The 24,422-nt window shown below is 40.5% G+C and overlaps 1 protein-coding gene across 2 annotated transcripts in view; it reads right to left on the bottom strand.

The window, feature by feature from the left end:
* Window positions 1-24,422, bottom strand: part of RBPMS (RNA binding protein, mRNA processing factor) — a 188,116-nt gene that overhangs the window by 106,843 nt on the left and 56,851 nt on the right. For both annotated transcript variants that reach the window (XM_073637057.1, XM_073637058.1), the window contains exon 2: window positions 1,907-1,984. In XM_073637057.1, the coding sequence (XP_073493158.1) occupies window positions 1,907-1,984 (78 nt within the window). The remainder of the gene's footprint in view (window positions 1-1,906; window positions 1,985-24,422) is intronic.

The raw sequence follows: 24,422 nt of genomic DNA, 5'->3' as shown, positions 1-24,422 counted from the left end.
CGCCTGCCTGCATACCAGTCGTGCCTGCCTATACCCACCAGTCTGTGTGCCAGCCTACCAGTCTGTTCCTGTATTCCCCTGTGTGGGTCAACAGCCGTGTCCGGGGTCTGTCCTGGAGTAGCACCTGGTCCCTCTGCTCGGTTCCTCCTTGGTGCACTGGCGTCGTATGCCGTCGTGCGACCCTGGTCGGATCGGGTGAATACCTAGTTACGCCCCTCCAGGCATTCACTCTCCGGCACGGTCCAGTGGAATCACTACAATCACACGCACACGCCGCTCAGCCCGGGCGTGTGCATTACACTGGTCACTACACCATGAGTGTGATTGTCAAGGTGCAGGGGGAAATTAGATTGCACTCCCAATATAGAGAGCAGTGATTGTTACAGCCAACTGCACACTTCAATGACTGGAAGCAAGCGGCTGCAGGGAGAATATAATTTCTCCCTATAGCCACACTTCCAGTAAATAAGACTAGTTAAATAGTGTTTTTGCTGGTGACTAGTTCTTTTTAATAATAAGCGTGGAGTGAATGTTCTGGTAAATGAAAAAAAACATCACTTTTGGGTGCAGGACTGGTTGCTGCTCACCGTTTTCTCTCCTTACAATGTGCACTGACATTGTGCTCTATTGCCAGCTTGTCATTTGTAATTAGAGCTGGTGAGAGAGTGCACTGTCACTGTGCATTAAAAAGAATATCGCACACTGACAAGGGAGCTCGCACTGAGTATATATCGGAATTGATAATCGACTCACGCTCAGTACACCAGGGACTGGCCCTACCACTGAAACAGATGTCACTGATGACGCTTTGTTTCAGGGTGGGGAAAAAGCCTCTGCCCCCTGATGATGTCAAGTTTGAGTATCCCAGCATGCACTAGGGTTTCTGAAAAAATCATCATCAAATTGAAAATAGGTAAAAAAAAATAAAATAAAATAAAGCAGTTGGATTAGAGAAGGAAGGGTAGGGACTTTTTAATTAAACCATATTAGAAAAAATATATTAAAATAAATTGAGAGATACTTAGGATGAGAATTAGTATTAGTTTTGGACCACCCATTAAAATTATTCAAGCTGTTTGAAATATTATATTATGGACACATTATCTTTCAATTTTTGATTTATTTTTTTTTCCCATGTATGGAAAAATTAAAATGATAAATAAAAAAAAAATATCCGATCAAAAAAATAAAAAAAAGTACATACATCTCAAAATCCCCCCTCTAAATAACAAATAACACAAAATAAAGAGCACTAATGAGACAAACTAATTTACACTCTAAAGCGAAGTATTATGGACAGAATCTCACAAAAAGCAGTTTCATAAACTGGAGGCACATGAGGTACATTATAACTGCATAGACATTTATATCTCTGTGTATTTTTGTTAGGTTCAACTCAGAAGTTGTATGGAGCCATATGAAGCTTTCAATCTGTCATGAGATTTTACAATATAAATTTCATACATTTTTAATTACGGTAGATGTCTTAGACCTAATGCTGCTGCTAAACTTACTTAAAAAAAACAATTATACAATCATTTTGACAAGGATTTTCAATGTTTTCCAATAAGATATTAAAATTGGCATTTTTCAGTACAGTTTTAGATGCGTTTTTCCTAGAATTATTGGTTACGTTTTTTTTTTTTGGAATAAAAAAAAAAATGCGACGTCCAGATGTTAGCTGGCGATAAATAGGGAAACATGTCATTTACTAAAAAAATACATTATTTGGTGTGTTTTTTTAATTGCTTGATTAAAAAAAAACACAGGAAAAATGTGTAAAAATAATAAAATTAAATTTAAACCAAAACATTACATTCATGAGATCTTTACAAGCTGAAAAATAATGCTAAAAATAAATGTTAGCATAGTGCAATTAATCCATGGTTGTAAAGTTAACAATTACCTTAAATGGCCTGAATAATAAGTACAGCTCTCGTGGCTTTATGTCTAATGGCAATCCACTAACAAACAGCGTCCTGACCTATAAAAGACACAAAAACAAGAATAGGAAAAAACATTAACGATGTTAGCACTGGACAGGATTTCATGCTTTTATTAGTGTGGCATAGTGATGGATTGATAAAACATTGTGTCTACAAAAACATTGGCACATAAAACAAAAACAAGAGAGTCTTCTATTGGTGATTTATTAACTAAATATAGTATGCTTAGACTTATGAGGTCCTGATACTGTCTTGGAGGAAGGTCATTAAACTTAGAGCAACCCTAAACTCCAGATATTAAATGTGACTATACAATTCTGATGTACAGTCACCATGAAGGTCTTCCATTCTGCTGCCTCCACCTGTCAGACCAGTGCCCAGTTATCTCGAAATGGGTACCGCAGAGGCATTGGGAAACTTGGACCCACCACTCCACTGCCTTTCCATTAGTGTAGAATTACCAGGGTGAGTAGTAGAGAATTTTGCAAATTTTTGCAAATACCACAAAAAAGACTGTAACCAACCCAGGTTTGTTTTTGCAAATAACACATAGTAGAGATAGCTACCATATACATCAATGACTGACCCTAAACACTGTAATCAACCCAGGTTTGTTTTGTTCGTTCTGTGGAAGCTTTAATTTTTTCCCATGGAGCATTGCCAGTAAGACTCCTTACTGAACTGGTCACTTTGAGAATAACCATTACTTTCTCCAAGTTACCTCATGGGCATCGCACTCAAACATCCAGACTCTACTCTTTCCTGACAAGGGGCACACACCCCAAAACAGCCATTTGTAGCAAAGATTTTGGCTTTGCATTTATCCTTGGTGATATTGCAAGGCTTGTGAACAATGACTTATGGTAGCCCAATCGGCAATGTGGCACTTGCAAAACACTTTGTGAAAGAGCTAATTTGCATACCTTTCTCCCATTGAGCATTGCCTGAAGGACTCTATATTGAGTTGGTCTCTGGTGGACACAGACTAAAGTGGGCTCCTGTGTAAGAGCAATATTTGAGCCCTTTACAATGTAATAGCTCATCATAATGTATAATTCCACCTGCTTTGGAAGTGAACATGGGCTCCCTCACCTATTAGGCCCCTGTACAGCTGCACAGGTTGCACCAATGGTATGTCCGCCCCTGTGCCTAAAGTAGTGGAGGGTATAAAGAGTTAGAACTTTTCTTCTACAGGAAAAATATATATATTTGTACCGTGTTAGCCAGTAGAAAATATTTAGATTTGAGAGTCCTCAGTGGTTGATACCTTTTAATGGCTAACTGAAAAGATGGTAAGAAATTGCAAGTTTTCGAGACCACTCAGGTTATGTCATTCTACACCAAATAAGGAATGTGCTCCTCAGACCTGTGGGTGTTATGTTCTGCTACCAAAGCTAAGGAAAGAGAGGAGATCTGTCCCTACTATAAGACTCAGCTGAATCCCTACGATGTAACAGGGAACCTGATCCTGCGATCAGACCTGCTAAAGTCCTAATCTAGTCTGTACGGAGACCTATAGATTTGGGGAGGGAATCCCTACAAGTACTAAGGACTGGGAGGAATATGGGACACCTCCTAACAGAAATAGTAGCAGACAGACGAACAAACAAAATAGATAGAACCTAGAGGTCCGTAGACCAAGCAAACTAACAGAGTTAGATACAGAGCACAGGCTAGCTAGAAAGTAGATATACAATGAAGTCCAGCAAAGCCAGAAGGGCGGAGCAGGATTAAATAGGCCAACAAGGTCATGTGACCAGCAAAGGAAGAAAAACCTAACAGCAAGGTTCTAACAGTACCCCCCCTTCTAAGAGGATCCTCCGGATCCCCTAGGACCAGGCTTATCAGGAAATCTCCTGTGAAACGCTCTGATAAGTCTGGACGCGGAAACATCATCTGACCTCACCCAAGAGTTATCCTCGGGTCCGAAACCTTTCCAGGCCACAAGATACTGCAAACTACCTCTATACCGTCTAGAGTCAAGGATGCGAGAAATTTCATATTCCCCGTCCTCCACCACCGGAGGAACAGAGGCAGAGGCGTCACCATCCGACACAACAGCTTTTTTTAACAGAGAGACATGAAAGACCGGATTAATTCTCCAGGAGGTAGGAACCTCCAACCTAACAGCAGATTGGTTGACAACCTGAAGCACCTTAAAGGGCCCTACAAACTTGGGACCCAATTTCTTAGAAGGAATCCTCAACCGCAGATTCCTAGAGGACAACCAAACCATGTCACCAACAGCGAACAAAACCTCCTGTCGTTTCCTATCAAAGTAGTCTTTAGATTTTCTGTTGGCCTCCTGAAGATTACCACGCACATCCGTCCAAACTCTTTCCAAATCACCGGAAAAATTCTCCTCCTCAGGCACGGCAGATCCCAACTTGGAGAACGACCCAAACGACGGATGTCTCCCAGAACAACAAAAAAAAGGCGAACAACCAGCAGAAGAAGATGTATGATTGTTCAGAGCAAATTCGGCAAGTGGCAGAAACTCAGACCACCCCTCTTGATTGTCTGCCACAAAACAACGCAAGAACTGCTCAACATCCTGGTTTTTCCTTAGAGAATTTACAGGCTGGACTTACTGTTATGTTCTGCTACCAAAGCTAAGGAAAGAGAGGAGATCTGTCCCTACTATAAGACTCAGCTGAATCCCTACGATGTAACAGGGAACCTGATCCTGCGATCAGACCTGCTAAAGTCCTAATCTAGTCTGTACGGAGACCTATAGATTTGGGGAGGGAATCCCTACAAGTACTAAGGACTGGGAGGAATATGGGACACCTCCTAACAGAAATAGTAGCAGACAGACGAACAAACAAAATAGATAGAACCTAGAGGTCCGTAGACCAAGCAAACTAACAGAGTTAGATACAGAGCACAGGCTAGCTAGAAAGTAGATATACAATGAAGTCCAGCAAAGCCAGAAGGGCGGAGCAGGATTAAATAGGCCAACAAGGTCATGTGACCAGCAAAGGAAAAAAAACCTAACAGCAAGGTTCTAACAGTGGGGGCATCAGAGCCCCGGACCAGACTTCAATCACAGGACAATAAAACTTTCACACTCCTTATCTATGAACTATTCCAATATTTACGACCACAACTGTTTATCCCTCTCCCATGCTAATAGTTCTGTTTTACGTCACTTGTTTCATCTCTATTGCATTACTCCTGTCTCTTGTTGTGTATAAATATGTGACCCTTCAGATTTTGTGTTATACCAGCCTGATGAAGGCACCGGAGTAGTCTGGAAAGCTTGCAATTTGTTATCATCTTTTCAGTTAGCCATTAAATGGTATCAACCACTGAGGACTCTCAAATCTAAACTTTTCTTCTAACATTCCACTGAATCCCACTAATAAAGTTGTATGGGCAGCAAACTTATCTACCAGATAAGAATCCATTCAAACACCATGTGAGAGAAATAAATTGTCCTGATACACAAGAAGAAAAATCACAGACTCTTCTATATGCTTAGCCTGGGAGGTCATGCAGGGGTTTCAATAGCTCTACATGGTCAGGTGCATTCTTATCTTCCATCTCCTCCCCCCAAAAAACTAACAAAACCCTTGAGCTATGAATGGCATTTTTTTTAAAGAATAAAAACACAACATTCATCTTGAGGAATGTTTCTAAATCTTTAAATCCTTCTATGTAATGATTAACTTTTATGGCGGTTACTCCTAATTTGAAGATGAAAAGAATAAAATACAGAGCACATAGAGATGGAGTGATTTGGGCAGAAAATCAAACTGTTAGCGATTTGGTACAGCAACAACCTTTTGCCTCCTAAACCTTATAAAAGTTTAGAACAGACATAAATGAATAGGTGGACAACTAAGCAAATAGAAATTATATAAAAAAAATGTGCATACACACACAAACACACACCTATACAAAATTGAATGCAGGTGTGGAGCATTACTGAAAAGTAAAAATGCTTTCAAAAATAGTAGTGTTCATTTATTTTTAATCATTTAACAAAATGCAATGTGCATGAACAAAAGAGAAATCTAAATCAATATTTGGTGTAACCATGCTTTGCTTTCAAAACAGCATCAATTCTTCTACGTATACTTGTACATGGAACTTGGCAGGGAGGTTGTTCCAGACATCTTGGAAAACTAAAAAAAACACAGATCTTCTGTGGATATAGGCCATAGAATCACTTTATTTTTCTCACTTAGCACAATTAATTTCCACAGCACTTTACAGACATTATCATCACTGTCTCCATTGGGGCTCTCAATCTACATTCCCTATCAATATGTCTTTGGACTTTGTGAGGAAACCGGAGTACCTGTAGGAAACCTGCGCGAACATGGGGAAATCATACAAACTCCTTGCAGATGTTGTACTTGGGTGGATTTGAAGTCAGGACTCCAGTACTGCAGTAGTAACCACTGAGCCACCTTGCACTTCCAGGAATATTTGGGATCATTGTACTGCTTTAGAATAAATTTGGAGACAGACTCCTCCTTGAACGTGTTACATGATGGCCAAATACTTGTGTGCATTTCTCAGCATTGAGGATACCATTAATCCTGTCAAATCCCCAGCTACACTTAAGGCCCTGTCACACTTAGCGACGCTGCAACGATCCCCACAATGATATGACCTGTCAGGGATCGTTGCTGCGTCGCTATGTGGTCGCTGGTGAGCTGTCAAACAGGCAGGCTCACGAACGATCAGGGGAGCAGCGACATCGTGGAAAGAATCTTTCCACGATGTCCTGCTCCTGGTTACCAGCCTGCTGAAGCAGGAGCAGGCTGGTAACCATGATAAACATCGGGTTACTAGGGGCACAAGCGCACCTAGTAACATCATGGTTACGAGCCTGCTACGGTGAGCGGGAGGTTACCGCTCACTTTAGCAGGCTCGTAACCATGATAAACAACGGGTTACTAGGTGCGCGTGTGCCCCTAGTAACCCGATGTTTATCATGGTTACCAGCCTGATTGCTGCTCCCGCTGGTCACACACAGCGATGTGTGCTGACCAACGGGAGGGCAACGACCAAAAAATGGTCCAGGACACTTTGCAGCGATCAGCGACCTCACAGCAGGGGCCTGATCGCTGCAAAGTGTCACACATAGCGACATCGCTGGTGAGGTCGCTGTTGCGTCACCAAAACCGTGACACTGCAGCGATCTCGCTAGCGATCTCGCTATGTGAGACGGGGGCTTTACTGAAATGCAGCCTAAAAACTTGAAAGGATCCTCCACCATGCTTCATTGTTGCCTGCAGACACTTATTATTGTATTGCTCTCCAGCCCTTCAACAAACAAACTTGCAGCCAAGTATTTCACACAGATATCTTACCAATTTCTTTCTATTCAGATCAATATGAATCAAAATCAGAGTTTTTAAATGGTCAATTGAACTAAATGACATTGTTTCATCTCCCCAGAATACGGATCTGATGAGCATCAAAATTTGTCTGTCAATCACAATGATTGTAGCATTTGAACAGCATTCAAAAGATATCTCCATTTGGGACAATTATTAATTATGGGTTCCTGTGTCCACATAGCTACCCTTTAGGCTGCGTGCCCACTATGCGTTTTTCAAGCGTTTTTGCTGCGGAATTTCCGCAGTGAAAATGCTTAAAAAACGCTTGGTAATACGTGCCCCATGGTCCCCAATGATAATCCGCATGTGCTGTGCACATGCTGCGGAAATTTCCGCTGCGGATTATCATTGCGGAAAAATACGCAGCATGTCCATTAATTTTGCGGACACGCAGCCTAATTGCCGCCATTGACTTGCATTGAAACGCATAATATCCGTGTCAGCACATTTGCACACACGGATATTATGCGATTCTATGTGCGGATGGTACCCGGGTTTGGAGAAGAGGAGACTCTCATCCAGACCCTGGTACCATAGAACCTGTTAAAAAAAGAATTTAAAATAAAAAATAAAGATTATATTTACCTTCCGATGGCCCCGGTCTCCTCAGTGATGCGTCCGGTCTGTTGTATGTGTCGCGGTGGTGTGAGGACCTGCCATGACGTCATTGAGTCATGTGACAGGTCACGCGACCGCTGACGTCGGCGGTCGCGTGACCTGTCACATGAGTCAATGACGTCATGGCAGGTCCTTTCACACCACCGCGATCAGTACAAGAGACCGGATGGAGCGGAGAAAATACTGGGGCCCATCGGAAGGTAAGTATAATCTTTATTTTTTACCATTTTTATTCTTTTTTTAACTATTACTTGGTCACACTATATAAATCCATGCCGGTTGCACACGCGCACACGCGCACTTAGTAACCCGCTGTTTATCATGGTTACGAGCCTGCTAAAGTGAGCGGTTAACTCCTGCTCACCGTAGCAGAGTGGTAGCCATGATAAACAGCGGGTTACTAGGTGCGCGTGTGCCCCTAGTAACCCGCTGTTTATCATGGTTACCAGCCTGCTCCTGCTTCAGCAGGCTGGTAACCAGGAGCAGGACATCGTGGAAAGATTCTTTCCACGATGTAGCTGCTCCCCTGATCGCTGGTGAGCCTGCCTGTTTGACAGCTCACCAGCGATTACATAGCGACGCAGCAACGATCCCTGACAGGTCGTATCGTTGTGGGGATCGCTGTAGCATCGCTAAGTGTGACGGGGCCTTTAGGGTCCATTCATGAAATTTCATGGCTGGATGACTTAATAAAAAGTAATAAAAAAAATCACATGCAAATAAAAAATGGTATCAATAAAAAACGTCATCCTGACCCGCAAAAACAAGTCCTTATATAATAGCTCCGTCAACAAATAAATAAAAGAGTTACAGCTATCACCATATGACAATGGAAAAACAAATGATGGTTTGTACAAAGGTATTTTAGTGTGCAAAAGTAGCGACACATAAAAAAAATCCTATATAAATCAGTTATCACTGCAATCATAATGACCCGAAGAATAAAGTTATCTGACCACTTTTACCGCGCGGTGAATGGCGTGAAAAAAATAAATAAAAAAAATATTTATGAATTTCTGGTTGTTCACTCTACCACCCAAAAAAAAAAAAAAAAGCGATCAAAATAAGTTACATTATGTAGTCCAAAATAGTAGGTATAAAAACATCAATGCATCCAATAAAAAAACAAGCCCCCACATAGCTCCTTCAGCAAAATTAAAAAAGCTATAGTTTTCAGAATATGGAGATGCAATAAATACTTTTTTGCAAATCAGTGTTTTAGCGTGCAAACTATAAAAATACTTTGGGTCCGTACAATTACAGCAACATCAGGGTTATAAAGCTGTCTTATCACGTGTACCCCAAAGTGAACAGAACAAAGAAAAATGAAAGACAATTCCTAAAGGTGCTTTCACACTGTGCGTTGTCAGGCGCCTCTTGAGAAAGAACAGGCGAAACGCGCGTCGGGGGCGCTTTTCACACACCCACTCTGCTTCTGCGACGCCCTTGGAGCTTGAGGCCCTCAGTTATAATTTGGTGAGCATGTACTTTGTCAGTGTCTATTTGAGTCCTGTTACATTAACTCACTATGGCTCTTGGGACTTTGTTACATAGTCTTACTGAACATGTTGATTGCTCTCATCTTTCTCCCACTGTTACTCTCATATGAATCCCAATTGATTCCTCTTGCTCCCTGTGGCGTTGCTCTGTTCGGCACACTGCACCTTACACCCTATTGCATGTATTGTGACTCATTACCTGATGATTGTCTTTTAACTTTATAATGAAATTGTTTCTCATGCCAGCATGCTCAAGTGTTTCTCCTGTTTTAACTATTTTGTGTAGTATAACTATCTGGTTTAAGGGCATACAAATTCAAAATTTGAAAATTGCAAAATTTTCTAATATTTTGTCAAATTATTGATATTTTCATAAATAAACGAAAATAATCTTAGCCTAAATTAACTATTAACATGAAGGGCAATGTGCAACGAAAAAAAAACAAACTCTGAATCACTGGGATATGTTTTCAGAGTTATTACCACATAAAGTGACACTAGTCAGAATTGTAAAATTTGGTCTGGTCAGGAAGGTGAAAACACGGTGAAGGGGTTAATTACAGAATCATTTAAAGTGATCGTCAGGTAGGTATCAACCACCCTATCTTCAAAGTTATACACAAGTGGACAAAATTGTTGGTACCTTTCTGTTAAGATAAGAAAACTCACAATGGTCACCGAAATTACTTTTGTCAGTTTCAAGTTATTCTCATTTTAAATTTATTGAATATGAACTAATGAAAATCAGACTTTGCTTCTGAATTATTATTCAACAGAAAAATTTAAAATACAAACTAATGAAAATGGCCAGGACAGATGGTATCCCTAACCTCATATTTTGTTGCGCAACCTTTTGAGACAATCACTGCAAACAAACGATTTCTGTAACTCTTAATGAGACTTCTGCACATGTTCACAAGTTTTGTGGCCCACTCTTCATGAGCAAACTGCTTCATCTTTGTCAGGTGTAAAGGATGACTTCTCTGGACTGCATGTTTCAGCTCCTTCCACAGGTGTACAATAGGATTTAGATCAGGGCTCATGTAAGGCCACTTCAGAATAGTCCAATGCTCTGCTCTTAGCCATTCTTCCATGCTTTTAGCTGAGCCATTATCCTGCTGAAGGACTTGCAACTCATACCAAGCTTTCTGACAATGTGCAGCACATTTCACTCCATAATACCTTGATAGTCTTGATATTTCATTGTATCTTGCTTAGATCCAAAACACCCTTTGCCAGATCCAGCAAAGCAGCCCTAAAACATAAATGAGCCTCCTCCATATTTCACAGTAGGTACAATGTTCTTTTCTTGCTAAGCTTCATTTTTGCGTCTGTAAACATAGAGCTGATCTGACTTGCCAAAAAGCTCCAGTTTTGACTCATTTTTCCAAAGGACATTTTCCCAGAATCTTTGTGGTTTCTCAATATGTATTTTGGCAAATTCCAGTATCGTTTTTTTATGATTTGCTTTCAAAAGTGCCTTCCTCCTCGGTTGTCTTCCATGAAGTTTATTTTTAGCCAAGGCAGCGACGGATGGCAAGTTCTGACAGCGATATACCTTGACCTTGGAGTTCACCTCTAATCTCTTTCGACGCTGTTCTGGGCTCTTTGGTTACCATATGTATTATCCAGCTCTCCAATTTGTCATCAATTTTCCTCTTGCAGCCATGTCCAGGGAGGTAGCCTACAGTTCCATAGACCTTAAACTTCTGAATAATATGTGCACCTCTAGTAATAGGAACATCAAGCTGTTTGGTCTTATAGTCTTTACCTATAACATGTTTGTCTATAATTTTCTGTCTAATCTCCTGAAACAACTCTCTCCTTGGCTTTCTTTGGTCCATGTTCAGTGTGGTGCACACTACGATCCCAAACAGCACAGTGACTACTTTTCACCCTTCAAATAGGCAGACTGACTGACAAGTTTGTAGACACCTGTGATGTTAATTACAGGACACACCTTAGTTTAACAAGTACCTATGGTCAAATTATCTTCAATCATTAGGTTTTTTTTACATTTTTCTGTCTAACCACAATTCAAAAGCAATTACTGAATTTCATTAGTTGATATTTAGTAACTTTAAATTGAAAATTACTTTTGTCAGTTTCAAGTTAATTCAGAGACCATTGTAGGTTTTTCTTACATTACGGGCTCGTTCACACTAGCGTATAATATGGCCGAGTGCTATCCAATGTTTTATCTGCAGCTGTTCCCTAGAACACAGACTGTACCAAAATATCTTTACAATATACGTACTATACGTAATATACAACCCAATGTACAATCACAGTTACAGAATTCATTTACATAAAATGTTGGGTATCTAAAGTGTTAAATGCCCTTGACTTAAAGATTAAGGTGATGAATTTCTAAATAGTTTTCCATGAAGTAAAAACTTCAGCCTAAAAGATGAAGTGGTTGATAGTAAGACAACATTGATTACATATCCATCCAGTTGAAAAAAAAAAGTCTCTCTCTTATCCGAAGAAGAAAAATACTTTCTTTGACAGCTTTATTTCACAGAATCCAATAAAACTGAAAGCATAATGGAAATATAAACCTGGAGGATTCAGGTTGCAAGTGTTCCAAACTTATTGCAAAATCTAAGACTAAAGAATTCTACAGCTAGGATATTCACAGTCAAAATCCTCATAAAACTCTTCATACTTCCTAACAGTACGTCATGATTAAAGCATTGAAAAGGACGTATGGCATACTGACCGCCCACCACAATGAAAAGTAAAATTCATGAAATAAATCCGAATATGCTCTATTTAGCAGCCTATTCCTTACATTGTATTCATCACTAAAAATAACAATCAACACGATTTATAAAAGTGCCCGCGTCTTCCAATTTAGCTGAGTGTCAAGTAACATCTGATGTAATTTTATGCCCCTGTTGAATTATAGTCTCATATATAACATGATCAATGAGCTGCTGGTCCCTGCGGGAGCTCGGTGGGGGGGTTGCAGTTTGTTTAACAATAGGGATCTGTGCCCCTGCAGTTCTCACTGTACCTTTTTTTCACCATACTCACAAAAATAAATAGTGTGCTTCTTCCTGGGGACCTACTGTCTGGGGCAATATCTTAGGAGATGACTTCATAGCAGAGAAATAGTCAGGGGACAGAGTGAGGTATGTACAAAAAAAACACATGGAAAAAAAACAGTGGAAAAAACAGCAAGTCAATTCAAAAAGATGACATATCAGTTTTTGATAAAATAAAACATGGAAACTTTGTGGTTCAATATCCGCCCTGCCGGCTTGTGAAGAAACGTCAAATGCCAGAGGTATTAAAATATAACGTTTTCTTTCTTTTTTTCTACACGTTTCGAAGTGTATACGGTATGTTTTTTTATTTTCTGAAGAAGTTGGTTACACTTTGAAAAGCGTAGAAAAATAAAAGAAATCGTAATACCTCTGGCATTTGACGTTTCTTTACAAGCCGGCAGCGCGGATATTGAACCACAAAGTTTCCATGTTTTATTTGTTCCTTTGGTGAAATCACCCGTGGATCCGCAGAGGCCATACAACCCTGGAACAGGTCAGCATATATCGATACGATTCCTGATATTTATCAGCCAGATAAGACCCTATTCTTGTGCTATTTTTTTCTCCTCAGCTTTTTTGTAATATCCGTTTTCGAGGCATTTCTGATATGTTTTTTGAAGTACGTCAAAAAACTCTATGTGACCTATTAAAATCTAGAAGACACACACTCCTTAATATTGAAATTGTAACACCAAGTCGGAAAAGTGGTGGAATTAAGGAAATCACAGGATTGATAGACATGTTAATGATATGCAAATTATGAAAAAATTAAAACAATTTTCAAAACATTTTGATTTATTCAGTACTGAGTATGAGCATCACACACAGAAATACACGTACTTACACTCCTTGGCATGCTATCAATGAGGTCATTAATGGTCGTCTGAGAATAGGTTGTATTACCACTTACTTTAAGTCTAGTTGATTTAGGCCTGATTCAAACATCAATTTTTGACATGTGTTTTTTCCTTGTTTTTCATAGATGATAAAAATGTACCATCTATAGGACTGTTCATATCTTTTGGGGTTTTTTTGCAGACCAAGTGTCTGTCAGAAAATAAAACTGAAACAAGTCTCTCTTTGATCTGAGTCAAAAACTTGACTCAGCTCAACGATGGCACCCTATTGTCCATTTTTCACTGACAAAGGCTACCAGAAATCTCCAAAAGTTTTTTTTTCAATTGCATACAAGAAAAGCTGATGGTAAGACCAAACAGATAAAACTATGATCCTGCCCACTGATGAAAATCAGTCTATATGAGAAAAAAAATCGACATGGAATGACACCTTAAGGAAAGACATCAACAAGGGTAAAATGTATTGTCATGAAGACATTGGCAATGTGGCTTTTTTCACAGAAGGCCTGTACTTTCAGACTTTTTTTTTTAAAGGGGTGCTCCAAAATACAAATTAATTGTCCTATACAAAAGTAGAGTCCCAACACAAAACAAAGGACAATTTTTTTGCCTTGCTAGTTTAACATGCAAATTATAATAGAGTGACTGTAGACTTGTTGCCTGCGGACGTACAACTCCTTTAATAGACAGTTGTAGGTGAAACCAATGTGATACACAATATGCCTTATTGGCTTACATGCTAAGTACAGTCATGTTTAAGAAATCTAATTCTACAGGCACATACATTCATCTCATAATTAAAGCATGAAACCGTATTTAGTCGTCTTGGAAGAACACAATATGGAAACAATCCACCTTTTTTTTCGGGTTGCCCTGGTTATCGCTTCATAAAGCAAACCTTTCAAGTTGATTTTAATTATGTTTTACTTGGTCTAGTTCATTGAACTGATTGAACTGGTGATTTTGCTATGCCCCCTATACTGCAATTAGCTTCTGTCAGCAGATTTCAATAAGCTGGCAGCAGATCCAGGAAGAGCTGTGCAGTAGGGGGAGCACCGGAAATTTAACTCCTGAAGAGCTGCTGTACATCAGAACTTTATTCTTGTATATTACAATAACAGCCTTTCCTTTTCAGAATTAAAGTGAAGAGACTCTGGCTTCCTCACCATTGTTTCCCGGATGTAACAAACTCTGTAACAAACAATAACTTTACAGTAAATAACTTTGCAGTCACCGCCAATAGTTGCCATAGTAGATATAGAGCGATAATATTATACCACAAGGAAACTTGAGACGTTGATAATAGAATTTGAAAGATTTGAGCATCAAATAATGTTTTTGATGTCTTTAATCAGGGTTAATTGCAGGAAGTACTGCATGAATAGCATTCCCATAATATGCTGCTTTGGTCAGAAAACCCTGGATAAAATGCGATGCATAAAAATGTCAGAATATAATGTCTGGGAATTGCTATTCGCTTCACTGCCTTCTCCTCAACATTAGCAGTTTGTATGTAAAATGACTGTACATGGGGTGCCTGCAGCTCTGTAATATGGAAATGTGACTATTCTGTGTGCAGCCATATGGTGCCGATTTCCGAGTAGCATTATGGAAATATTGTCCCTGAGAATCAATGTTTCTAGAGACGGACATACCTACAATTTAGTATTTGACTGGAAGTTTCAGCTAGGTGATCTAGCCGTGCATATGCTACTCTACTTTCACCAGGATTTCGATATGGGGCTAGGATAGTGAACTAAATCTTAAGATCCCCCATGCACACTAATGTCGGCCAAACCTGGCAGTAATAATGTGTTCGGCCGACTGTCTAATGTGTATGGGAGCCCCAGGCTACTGATTTTCAGGGAGTTAAGGAAAATATTAAGATTTGAGAGTTCTCAGAGGTTGATACCTTTTAATGGCTAACTGAAAATAAGGTAACAAATTGCAAGCTTTCCAGACTACTCAGGTCTCCTCATCAGGCATAGTAGAAGAAGAAGAGAACTGAGTAGTTTCGACAGCTTGCAATGTGTTACCATCTTTTCAGTTAGCCATTAAAAGGTATCAACCACTGAGGACTCTCAAATCTAAATATTTTTCTATCTACTGGCTAACACGGCACAAAAATATATATTTTTCCTATATCAATAGGGAGATAAGGACGCATCCTTGCGTCCATGTCAGATCCTTTTGTTTTGTCTGAGATAATCCACCATACATGTCTGGCAGAAGCTCTCTCAGAGAAAACGGGCTGAGCAAATCTCCTGTGTATAGGAGTGACAGCTGAGATGGCTGCCGGCCAAATGATTGGTCGAACAGTAGTTAAGTCAACAGCCATCGAATATGTATGGGGAAGCGGGGGGGAGGGGTCTTTACACAAGCTTTGACTTTGCATTCAATAGAAGATGGTACTATCTCTACTTTCCCTGCTGCCTTCAAACATGCCACAATCACACCCATCCTCAAAAAGCCATCCCTCGACTCATCCGCCCTGTCCAGCTATCGCCCCTTATCGCTGCTCCCATTTGCCTCCAAACTCCTTGAGCAACACGTTCACACTGAACTTTCCTCCCACTTTTCATCTAACGTTCTCTTCGACAAACGACAATCCGGCTTCCGCCCTCACCATTCCACCGAAACTGCCCTTACCAAAATCACCAATGACCTACTTACAGCCAAAGCTAACAGACAATTCTCTGTACTCCTTCTACTTGACCTGTCTTCTGCTTTCGATACAGTTGACCATTGCCTCCTACTGCAGATCCTCTCTTCCTTTGGCGTCAAAGACCTTGCCCTATCCTGGATCTCCTCATACCCTTCTAACCGCACATTTAGCGTCTCCCACTCCCATGCTACCTCCTCACCCCGCCCCCTCTCTGTTGGAGTCCCTCAAGGCTCTGTCCTAGGACCCCTACTCTTCTCAATCTATACCCTTGGCCTGGGACAGCTCATAAAATCCCATGGCTTCCAGTACCATCTGTACGCTGATGACACCCAGATCTACCTCTCTGGCCCAGATGTCACCTCTCTGCTGTCCAGAATCACAGCATGTCTAGCAGCCATATCCTCCTTCTCCTCCCGCTACCTCAAGCTCAATGTGGACAAAACTGAACTCATTATCTTTCCCCCTTCTCGCATATCTTCCCTACCTGATCTATCTATCACAATAAACAACATCACTCTTTCCGCTGTACCGACAATCCGCTGCCTAGGCGTAACCCTTGACTCTGCCCTTTCCTTCAAACCCCACGTCCAAGCTCTCGCCACCTCCTGTCGCCTCCAGCTCAAAAATATTTCCAGAATCCGTCCTTTCCTCAACCCTAACTCTACTAAACTGCTTGGGCATGCCCTCATCATCTCCCGTCTCGACTATTGCAACATCCTCCTCTGTGGCCTCCCTGCTAACACTCTCGCACCCCTCCAGTCCATCCTCAAGTCTGCTACACGACTTGTTCATCTCTCGCCTCGCTATTCCTCTGCTAAGCCCCTTTGCAAATCGCTTCACTGGCTCTCAATTGCCCAGCGCATCCAGTTCAAACTACTAACACTGACCTACAAAGCCATCCATAACCTCTCTCCTCCGTATATCTCTGAACTAATCTCCCGATATACTCCCTCACGTAACCTCTGGTCCTCCCACGACCTCCTTCTCTCCTCCACACTTATCCGTTCCTCACGCAATCGCCTCCAAGATTTCTCCCGAATATCCCCCATCCTCTGGAATTCTATGCCTCAACACGTTCGATTATCCACCACATCCGGATCCTTCAGACGGAACCTGAAAACCCATCTCTTCAAGAAAGCTTACAGCCTGCAATGACCAAACTGCCTCCTCAACAACGCCGAAGCTACTACTACTACAACCCCCCAACCTACTGTCTCCTCCCCATTCCCGTAGAATGTAAGCCTGCAAGGGCAGGGTCCTCTTCCCTCCGTACCAGTCTATCATTGTTAGTTTGTTTACTGTAGTGATATTCTTATTTTGTATGTAACCCCTTATGTACAGCGCCATGGAATCAATGGCGCTATATAAATTAATAATAATAATAATCTCTGCCAGACACAGAATACAAGATTAGAATTCTAAAATTCTATAGACATCTATTGGTGCCATATTAGAACTCTATACGAGTCAGAGGTAGTACGCAGCTGTAATATGGTTGTACATGCAAGCCCTTATAGTCACAATCTGTAGGAAATTTCTGTCTGAAAGAACCTAATTTCAATTACTGTCTAGCACCGTTGCCGCATTTATGCTTCTTGCAGAACCCCCACTGTTACACTAATCATCATGGAGAGTTCATAAAAAAGTATCGAAACTCTAAATTGAATCCTGGATGCGTTCCATGTGTGTCTAGACCTCGAGTTACATGCGAGTTAAACAGCATTTGCCAATAGTGCCATCTCATATTTCTTCAAAATAAATCCCTAGACTTTTTAATATGCTTTGTACTAACTTCAGTTGCATATACTCATTGTGACTCGGTATGAGGAATACTGTTTGTCTTTGCAATACTGTTTGCATTTGTCAACTCGTATGTGTTCAGATCAGTTGGCTATGTACATTAATATTGGTTGTCTGGAAGCCATATTTCATCATACATTTATCTAAATGCCATAATCCTGTACTGGAATTTTGGTATTCTCGCTGGATAATGGTCAGGACAATGTGGCATCGCTCAATACACTTGCACTGAGCGAGGTCACACTCATCTAGTCGTCATGTGACCGCAGTGCGCACTATGTGATGATTCACAGATCTGCAGTCACAAAGTGAATGTAGGCTTGTAGCTTAGTTCTAGCGCTTAGATCTGCAGGCAGGATGTTATAGAGCAGGAGGAGCTGATAAGAACAATACATTATTTTTATGGGAAAAATGTTTTCAGTATGACTTGTATTTTATTCATTGATATCCCTGGTGTTTGTATGCATAAGAGTCCAAAAGCCGCTGAGCATTCCCAAAAACTATGTGGATGGCAGTGTGAGCAGCCTCTTCTCAGTTTACTACAGTTGGCTAGAGTACTTAAAGGGAACCTGTCACATTACATATTGTCTGATTTGTGGACAGCATGGTATAGAGAAAGAGAAGCTGAACATAATTGTGTATTGGCTTATGGGAAATATTCAGTATACCTTGTATTTTATTCATTGAAGTCCCTGTTTGAGTCCAGTGTACAGTCCTACTCCGTGATTGACAGTATTCCCTGTATGAGTGTGCATGTACAGATAGCTGTCCATCACTGAGTAGGGCCACCCACTGGAATCAATCAGGGACTTCAATTAATGAAGTACAAGGTATATGGAATCTTTTCCCACAAACCAGTATATAATTCTGCTCAGATTCTCCTTCACTATACCATGCTGTCCACAGATCAGACTGCATGTATAACGTGACATGTGACTTTTCAATACTGTAGTAAGCTAAGAAGAGGCTTCTCACACTGCTAACCACCCAGTTTTAGGGAATGCTCAGTGGCTTCTATCACTTAGAGATGGGTTAACAGTGCATCTTATAGGTTATCTCCAAGTCACAGCAGCTTTCAGCATTGAGAAAGACTTCCCATCCCTAGTGCCGCTGGTATCTCCAGTATTAGATCTGAATATCCACTTAGAGCTCACTTTTATGGAGAAGAGCGATGGAGGAGATCGGGGCTTCCCACTGCGCATGCTCACAGACACCTACTAACATTGCAGAACAGGCAAGATAGCAGTCATTTTACTGTACTATTGTAATAACCGTCCTAGACAAAACGAGCAGGATTTGTTAATTACAATTATTTAGCAATTTGTTCATAATTATAGTTTATTTTTCTTTATTCCTGAAGAACCCTGTTAAGTAAAAAAAAATGCCTTCACTAGAGCAGGATTCACATTATTTCTATGCACCAGCACTATTGTGGTATATAATGTCAGAGGTAGTAAGAAAATAACAGGTAATGGGATGCAGTTTTCTAAAATATCTTACCACTCAGTTACAGACTCCTTACCACAGACATATTGGTGGCAAAAATATATGAAAGTCTTAAAATATTAAAAATGCTCCTGGTTATTAAAAGGTTTTCCTTCTCGGTAGTAAATGTAAAACATATGGTTCATTTATTTAATAAGAGATTCTCTTGAGCCTTCTAGATTAAGGTGTTTAGTGTCTATTTATGAAGCACAAAAGAAGTAAATTCAAGTCTCTGTTCGAATGAAATTCAGCAAAAACTGGAGTTATCATTGTGTAGGTGTCCATACACATTCGATACAAGACCCACTCATTTAGACTAGAGTGGTCTACTATCTTATTTGTATGGGATTGTCCCTAGTCTCCTCAATGGCAGATGCTGAAGGAAGAAAGGACTGGCATGTTAAATTTGGACATGGCAGATCCGTTGTACCAATGTGACATTAGACTCATCTGGCAGTGTCTTATTTGCTATGTCCACCAAAAACACATGTATCCTTAAAGAGGTTGTTCACTACTTTTTTATTGATGACCTATTCTATCCAATAATCAGCTTTTCTTGGTGACGGCAGTGGACGGCGGCTGCCGGCCAGAACTGCTAGATTGCGGAGCTGCTCTGTCTTCTGATAGCAGCTCCACAATCGAGCAACTCCAGTTGGAGGCAGCCGCCGACACTGAGAACAGCTGATCATCGGGGTGTTGGGTGTCAGACACCAACCAATCAGACATTGATGACCTATCCTAAGGATAGGTCAATAATGAAAAAGTAGTGTTTTCGTAATATGGGGCTGTGTGAGGGCTTATTTTTTGCGCACTGAGCTGACGTTTTTATTGATACCATTTTGGGATGCGGACGCTGTGTGAGTCCGCATGAAAGTGAAGGACGTGACAGATGACGTAAATGTACATCATATGTTGTGAAGGGGTTAAATGTTCGATTTCATCAGCTTATAAACGGAAGTTACAAGATGTGCAGGTAAAGCTATTTCTAAGCAATTAGGAAACTATGCATTTGAAGGTCCCATGGCTTTTCAGTCTGTATTGGGGTATGTGCACATGCATGCATATTTTAAAGTGGAAACGCTCTAAACCCTCCTCAAAAACCTGGAGGATCTGCTCAGGTTTGGCTCTAAAAAATGCTCAAAAACTCCTTGTGCACCCTGTAAATATACTGCCGGGCTTATCTCTGAAAAAGCTACATGCTGATACATTCCCTTCACATTTTGCTTCCCTTTCGATATTGCGATTGTTCATAATACACTAATCTGTCAAGGCTGTCAATGATATCTTGCCACAAAATCATTATCCCTATAAATACCTCTTGTACATTATACTGCATATATTAAAAAGTACAGCATGAGGACAGTGAAAGTACCCATTAGAGAAATGGAGTATACCCCAAAACGTACAAGTATGAGAGGTAAGGGGTTGACTGCCCCCCTAAGCTATAGATCTTGATCATGTTATCTGCTTGAGTACCAGGTACTTCTGTCTGATCTCCTGGAAGATCAGAACCAAAAGAGACAACAGAAAAATGTTAGATTTAAAAAGTAAAAAAAAATCCAATGAGTTATTGTTTGACCCCCAAAATGCCTAAATGATTTACTATGCTGCATACAAATGTTAAAAGTTATATGGTTTACACGGCACTGATATGCAAAATAAAGAAATAGTCATCACATCCAAGCCTTACCAATGATGAACTGACAGCCATGCCAGGTCAGACTGCCTTTATTATTTTGTTCAGTGCAAAAGACTTGTAAAATTACTAAAGATATGCTGTAATAAGATAACGTTCTTCCAAGGTCACGGTGCTCTCCACTGAGAGAATACATTAAAGACCTCGGTAAGATATATCGTACAAATGCCATATAAAGGACACACTTTTAGATTTTAAAATATATAGTGAAGAATATACATACAGTAAGTGTGCCAACATGAAACCTTTACTAAGTTGATCTTTTTAGTTTTTGACTGGTTTGAAGAGTATACACATTTCATTAACCTGTCCGGATTGCCACCCTACAATTTCTTTATAGTTGTGAATGCCAGACTCCTGTAATTACTGCAGGAACATTCTACACTGATGGCAGATAAGACGCGCTCAGTCTTCAGGAATAAGTAAGAAGATTGGCCTCGCTGAAGCACAAGGAACAAGGTCGTCTTTTATGCTGTTCCATGCAAGTTGTTCTTTATTGTAAATCCAAAATGTCCAATGAAACATATTGGTTAATGCACTAAAGATTAGGATGACCACTGGATATAACAATATCCAGCAATGTTCACATTGTTCTTATTCATTTATTACAAGTGTATATCATGAGCATAAACTATTGGGGTTACATTAGAAAACCCATTTTTCATATAGCCTTTTTGGGGAAGTTAAAGCACGACTCCAGCGATTTTTTTTAATTTTACCGGTGGAGTGGTGCTTCTAAACTAAGGTCTCTTCCTCTACTCTCATACTTACCCACCGCCGTCTTCAGCTGTTCCTGTAGGTCACCTGCAGTTTGTGACCTGCCGGATTTCTTCAGTGCTTCAGTGAGACAGAGGTCACTTTTCAATGCAAGTCTATGAGCTCCTGATTGTTGCATTGAGACCTCGCCAGACAGTCAGAAGTTGCGGTCACAAAATGGCGCTGTGTCATCGGAGTGGCGCCTATAAAGGGTGAAGACGCCTACGGGTAACTATAAGACTGTGGGCAGGGACCTTAAGATTAGAAGCACCACTCCAATAGAGGAGAGAGTGGTTACAAAGCATGTCTCCTGTTCTGGAGCACCTGTCCTGGAAAAAGCTTCAGTTGGAGCTGAAACATTGCTTGGAGTAAGACTTATAGCTGAAAAAAAGTAAATTATCAGCGTGCTGAAGTCCACATGCTTCTGCTCGACCCAGTCACATATATTTACTATTGACTCCCATTGTAAAAATCATACTCACTGCAATACAGTATGTTCTGTTGCAAAATGCCTCCATGAATATGTTGGACTTATCCAGAATCAAATTATCCACTGATGCCCTATTTGATACAGAGTACATTCTCTATATGGTAGAAAGCAGAAAGACTTTGCCTAATACACTTTCCTCTCTCAATACCTTGGCTGCTCTACATTTTACCCTAAATGCTTGCTCACTTCTAAAAAGTGTACCTGAACAGTTGGGATAAGTAGTTATTCTGTTCCTTTAAAGGGATTATCTAGAACTTTGTTTTTTGTTAGCCCCATAAGAAAAAAATACAAAAGACAGGGAGTTGCTAACTAACTGCCTATTCTACTTGGCGCTGATCTCTGTCAGCTGAGAGCAGTGACAGACCACTCTTGCCGGTGATTCTGTGGCTTCCTGTGACATTTATTCAACAGAGCAGCTTCTTCTCTTCCGCTCAGTTGATGGGGCGTTACTGCCGATGTTACTGCCTAACTGCAGGGAGCCGACTGTCAATCAGTATGTCAGAAGAGGAAGAGCTGATCTGTTAATGTAAGGTCAAGTGGAATAGCAGAATCGGCAGCAGGAGCAGTTCATGGTTGATTGGGGCCAGCAGAGTTCAACGCCAGGCAGAACAGGCAGGTAGTTAACAACTACCTGCCTGTAACTTCTTAACCCCATAAGAAAAAAAATGCAAACGTCCTAGATCAGGGATGTCAAACTCAAATACACAGACGGCTAAAATGAAAAACTTGGACAAAGTCGCGGGCCAACCAGTATACCGTATAATGGGTCCCACATAGTGTTCCATACAGAATAATGGGCCCCACATAGTCCTCCATACAGAATAATGAGCCCGACAGTCCTCCATATAGTATAATGGCCCCATATAGTCCTCCATACAATATAATGGACCCCACATAGTCCTCCATACAGAATAATGGACCCCACATAGTCCTACATACAGCATAATGGACCCCACATAGGGGTGGTAATTCTGGTGTTGCGGGCCAAATAAAATCACCCTGCAGGCCAGATTAGGCCCATGGGCCGGAGTTTGACATGTATGTCCTAGATAATCACTTTCATTGTCTGCAGATCGGTGGGGATACAGAATCTCCAACTGATCACTCAAAAGACCCCTGAGAAGTGCACAGGTCATTAGACAGTCTATGCTTTCTATTAAATCCACTACTCACAAGCTGCATACTTCTTGGGGGTCTTTTGAGCAATTGGTTGGGATCTCAGGACCTGGACCCCAAACAGCCTGCAATTAAAAAGGGGCACAAAAATAAAGCATTTTGTCCCCAACATTTAGCTACTATTTAAGTAGTTGTCACAAGAAAAATTCAGATAAAATTGTCACTTTTACCCATAACAATATTTGACCAATGTGTCAAATTGTGCTACCAATCTTAAGAAATATTTTTTTGTAATGACCCAGAAAACTATCATGGAATTAATACTCATATCTCTAGTTAATTTTTTGTCTAAGTCTAAACAGAATACAGAACAGTACTATGCTTTTATCCTAAATTCCAAGCTTTCATTTCAAATGACAAAAAGCAAAGATAGAATACTTAGCAGATGTTTGAAGAAGAACAAACTTATCGTTAAAACAGTGAAAATATTAAGTAATTTTCTTAAAGGGAACCTATCAGTCCAAAATGACAGTATAAACTAAGCACATAGCCTTGTAAGGGATAAGGCATAAACCTACCCTGAATAGTAGAAACAAAAACTGGAAGCGGCACTCCAAAAATAGTGCAGATTGTAGGACTTTAATGTCCCATGTGGTGACATTTTGGTTCACAGTGTGAACCTTACTTGAGAAAAGTTCATACTATGCACTGAAACGTAGCCACATGGGCCATTAAAGTCCTACAATCTGCACTATCTTTGGAGTGCTGCTTCCATTTTTTGTTTATATATATTATTTTTAGTGTTCTAGTAGCTGCCTCCATTCTGCGTAAAGAGAAATGTACTTAAATATGTTAATTATGATGTTCAGTGCACCCATAGAGGGGCTAACAGGCACAGTGCACCATTTCACCCACTAGTTTTGCAGGTCTCGCTTCTATCACTGGTGATTGACAATGCTGGCTAGCCTGAGCTTTCTCTGCAGACTGTTTACTCTTGGGAAGCCAGCATGGTCAATCACCAGTGATGGAGGCAGAGACATGAAATGCACTGGGGTGAGTGGTGAAGCCTATTTAGCATCTTTGA

Source organism: Phyllobates terribilis, unplaced genomic scaffold, assembly GCF_046119375.1.
Source record: "Phyllobates terribilis strain yellow unplaced genomic scaffold, ASM4611937v1 Scaffold_1__5_contigs__length_1240528914, whole genome shotgun sequence".
Lineage (NCBI taxonomy): Eukaryota > Metazoa > Chordata > Amphibia > Anura > Dendrobatidae > Phyllobates > Phyllobates terribilis.
The sequence above is the reverse complement of the archived record's forward strand: the minus strand, read 5'-3'. Positions and strand labels throughout refer to the sequence as shown.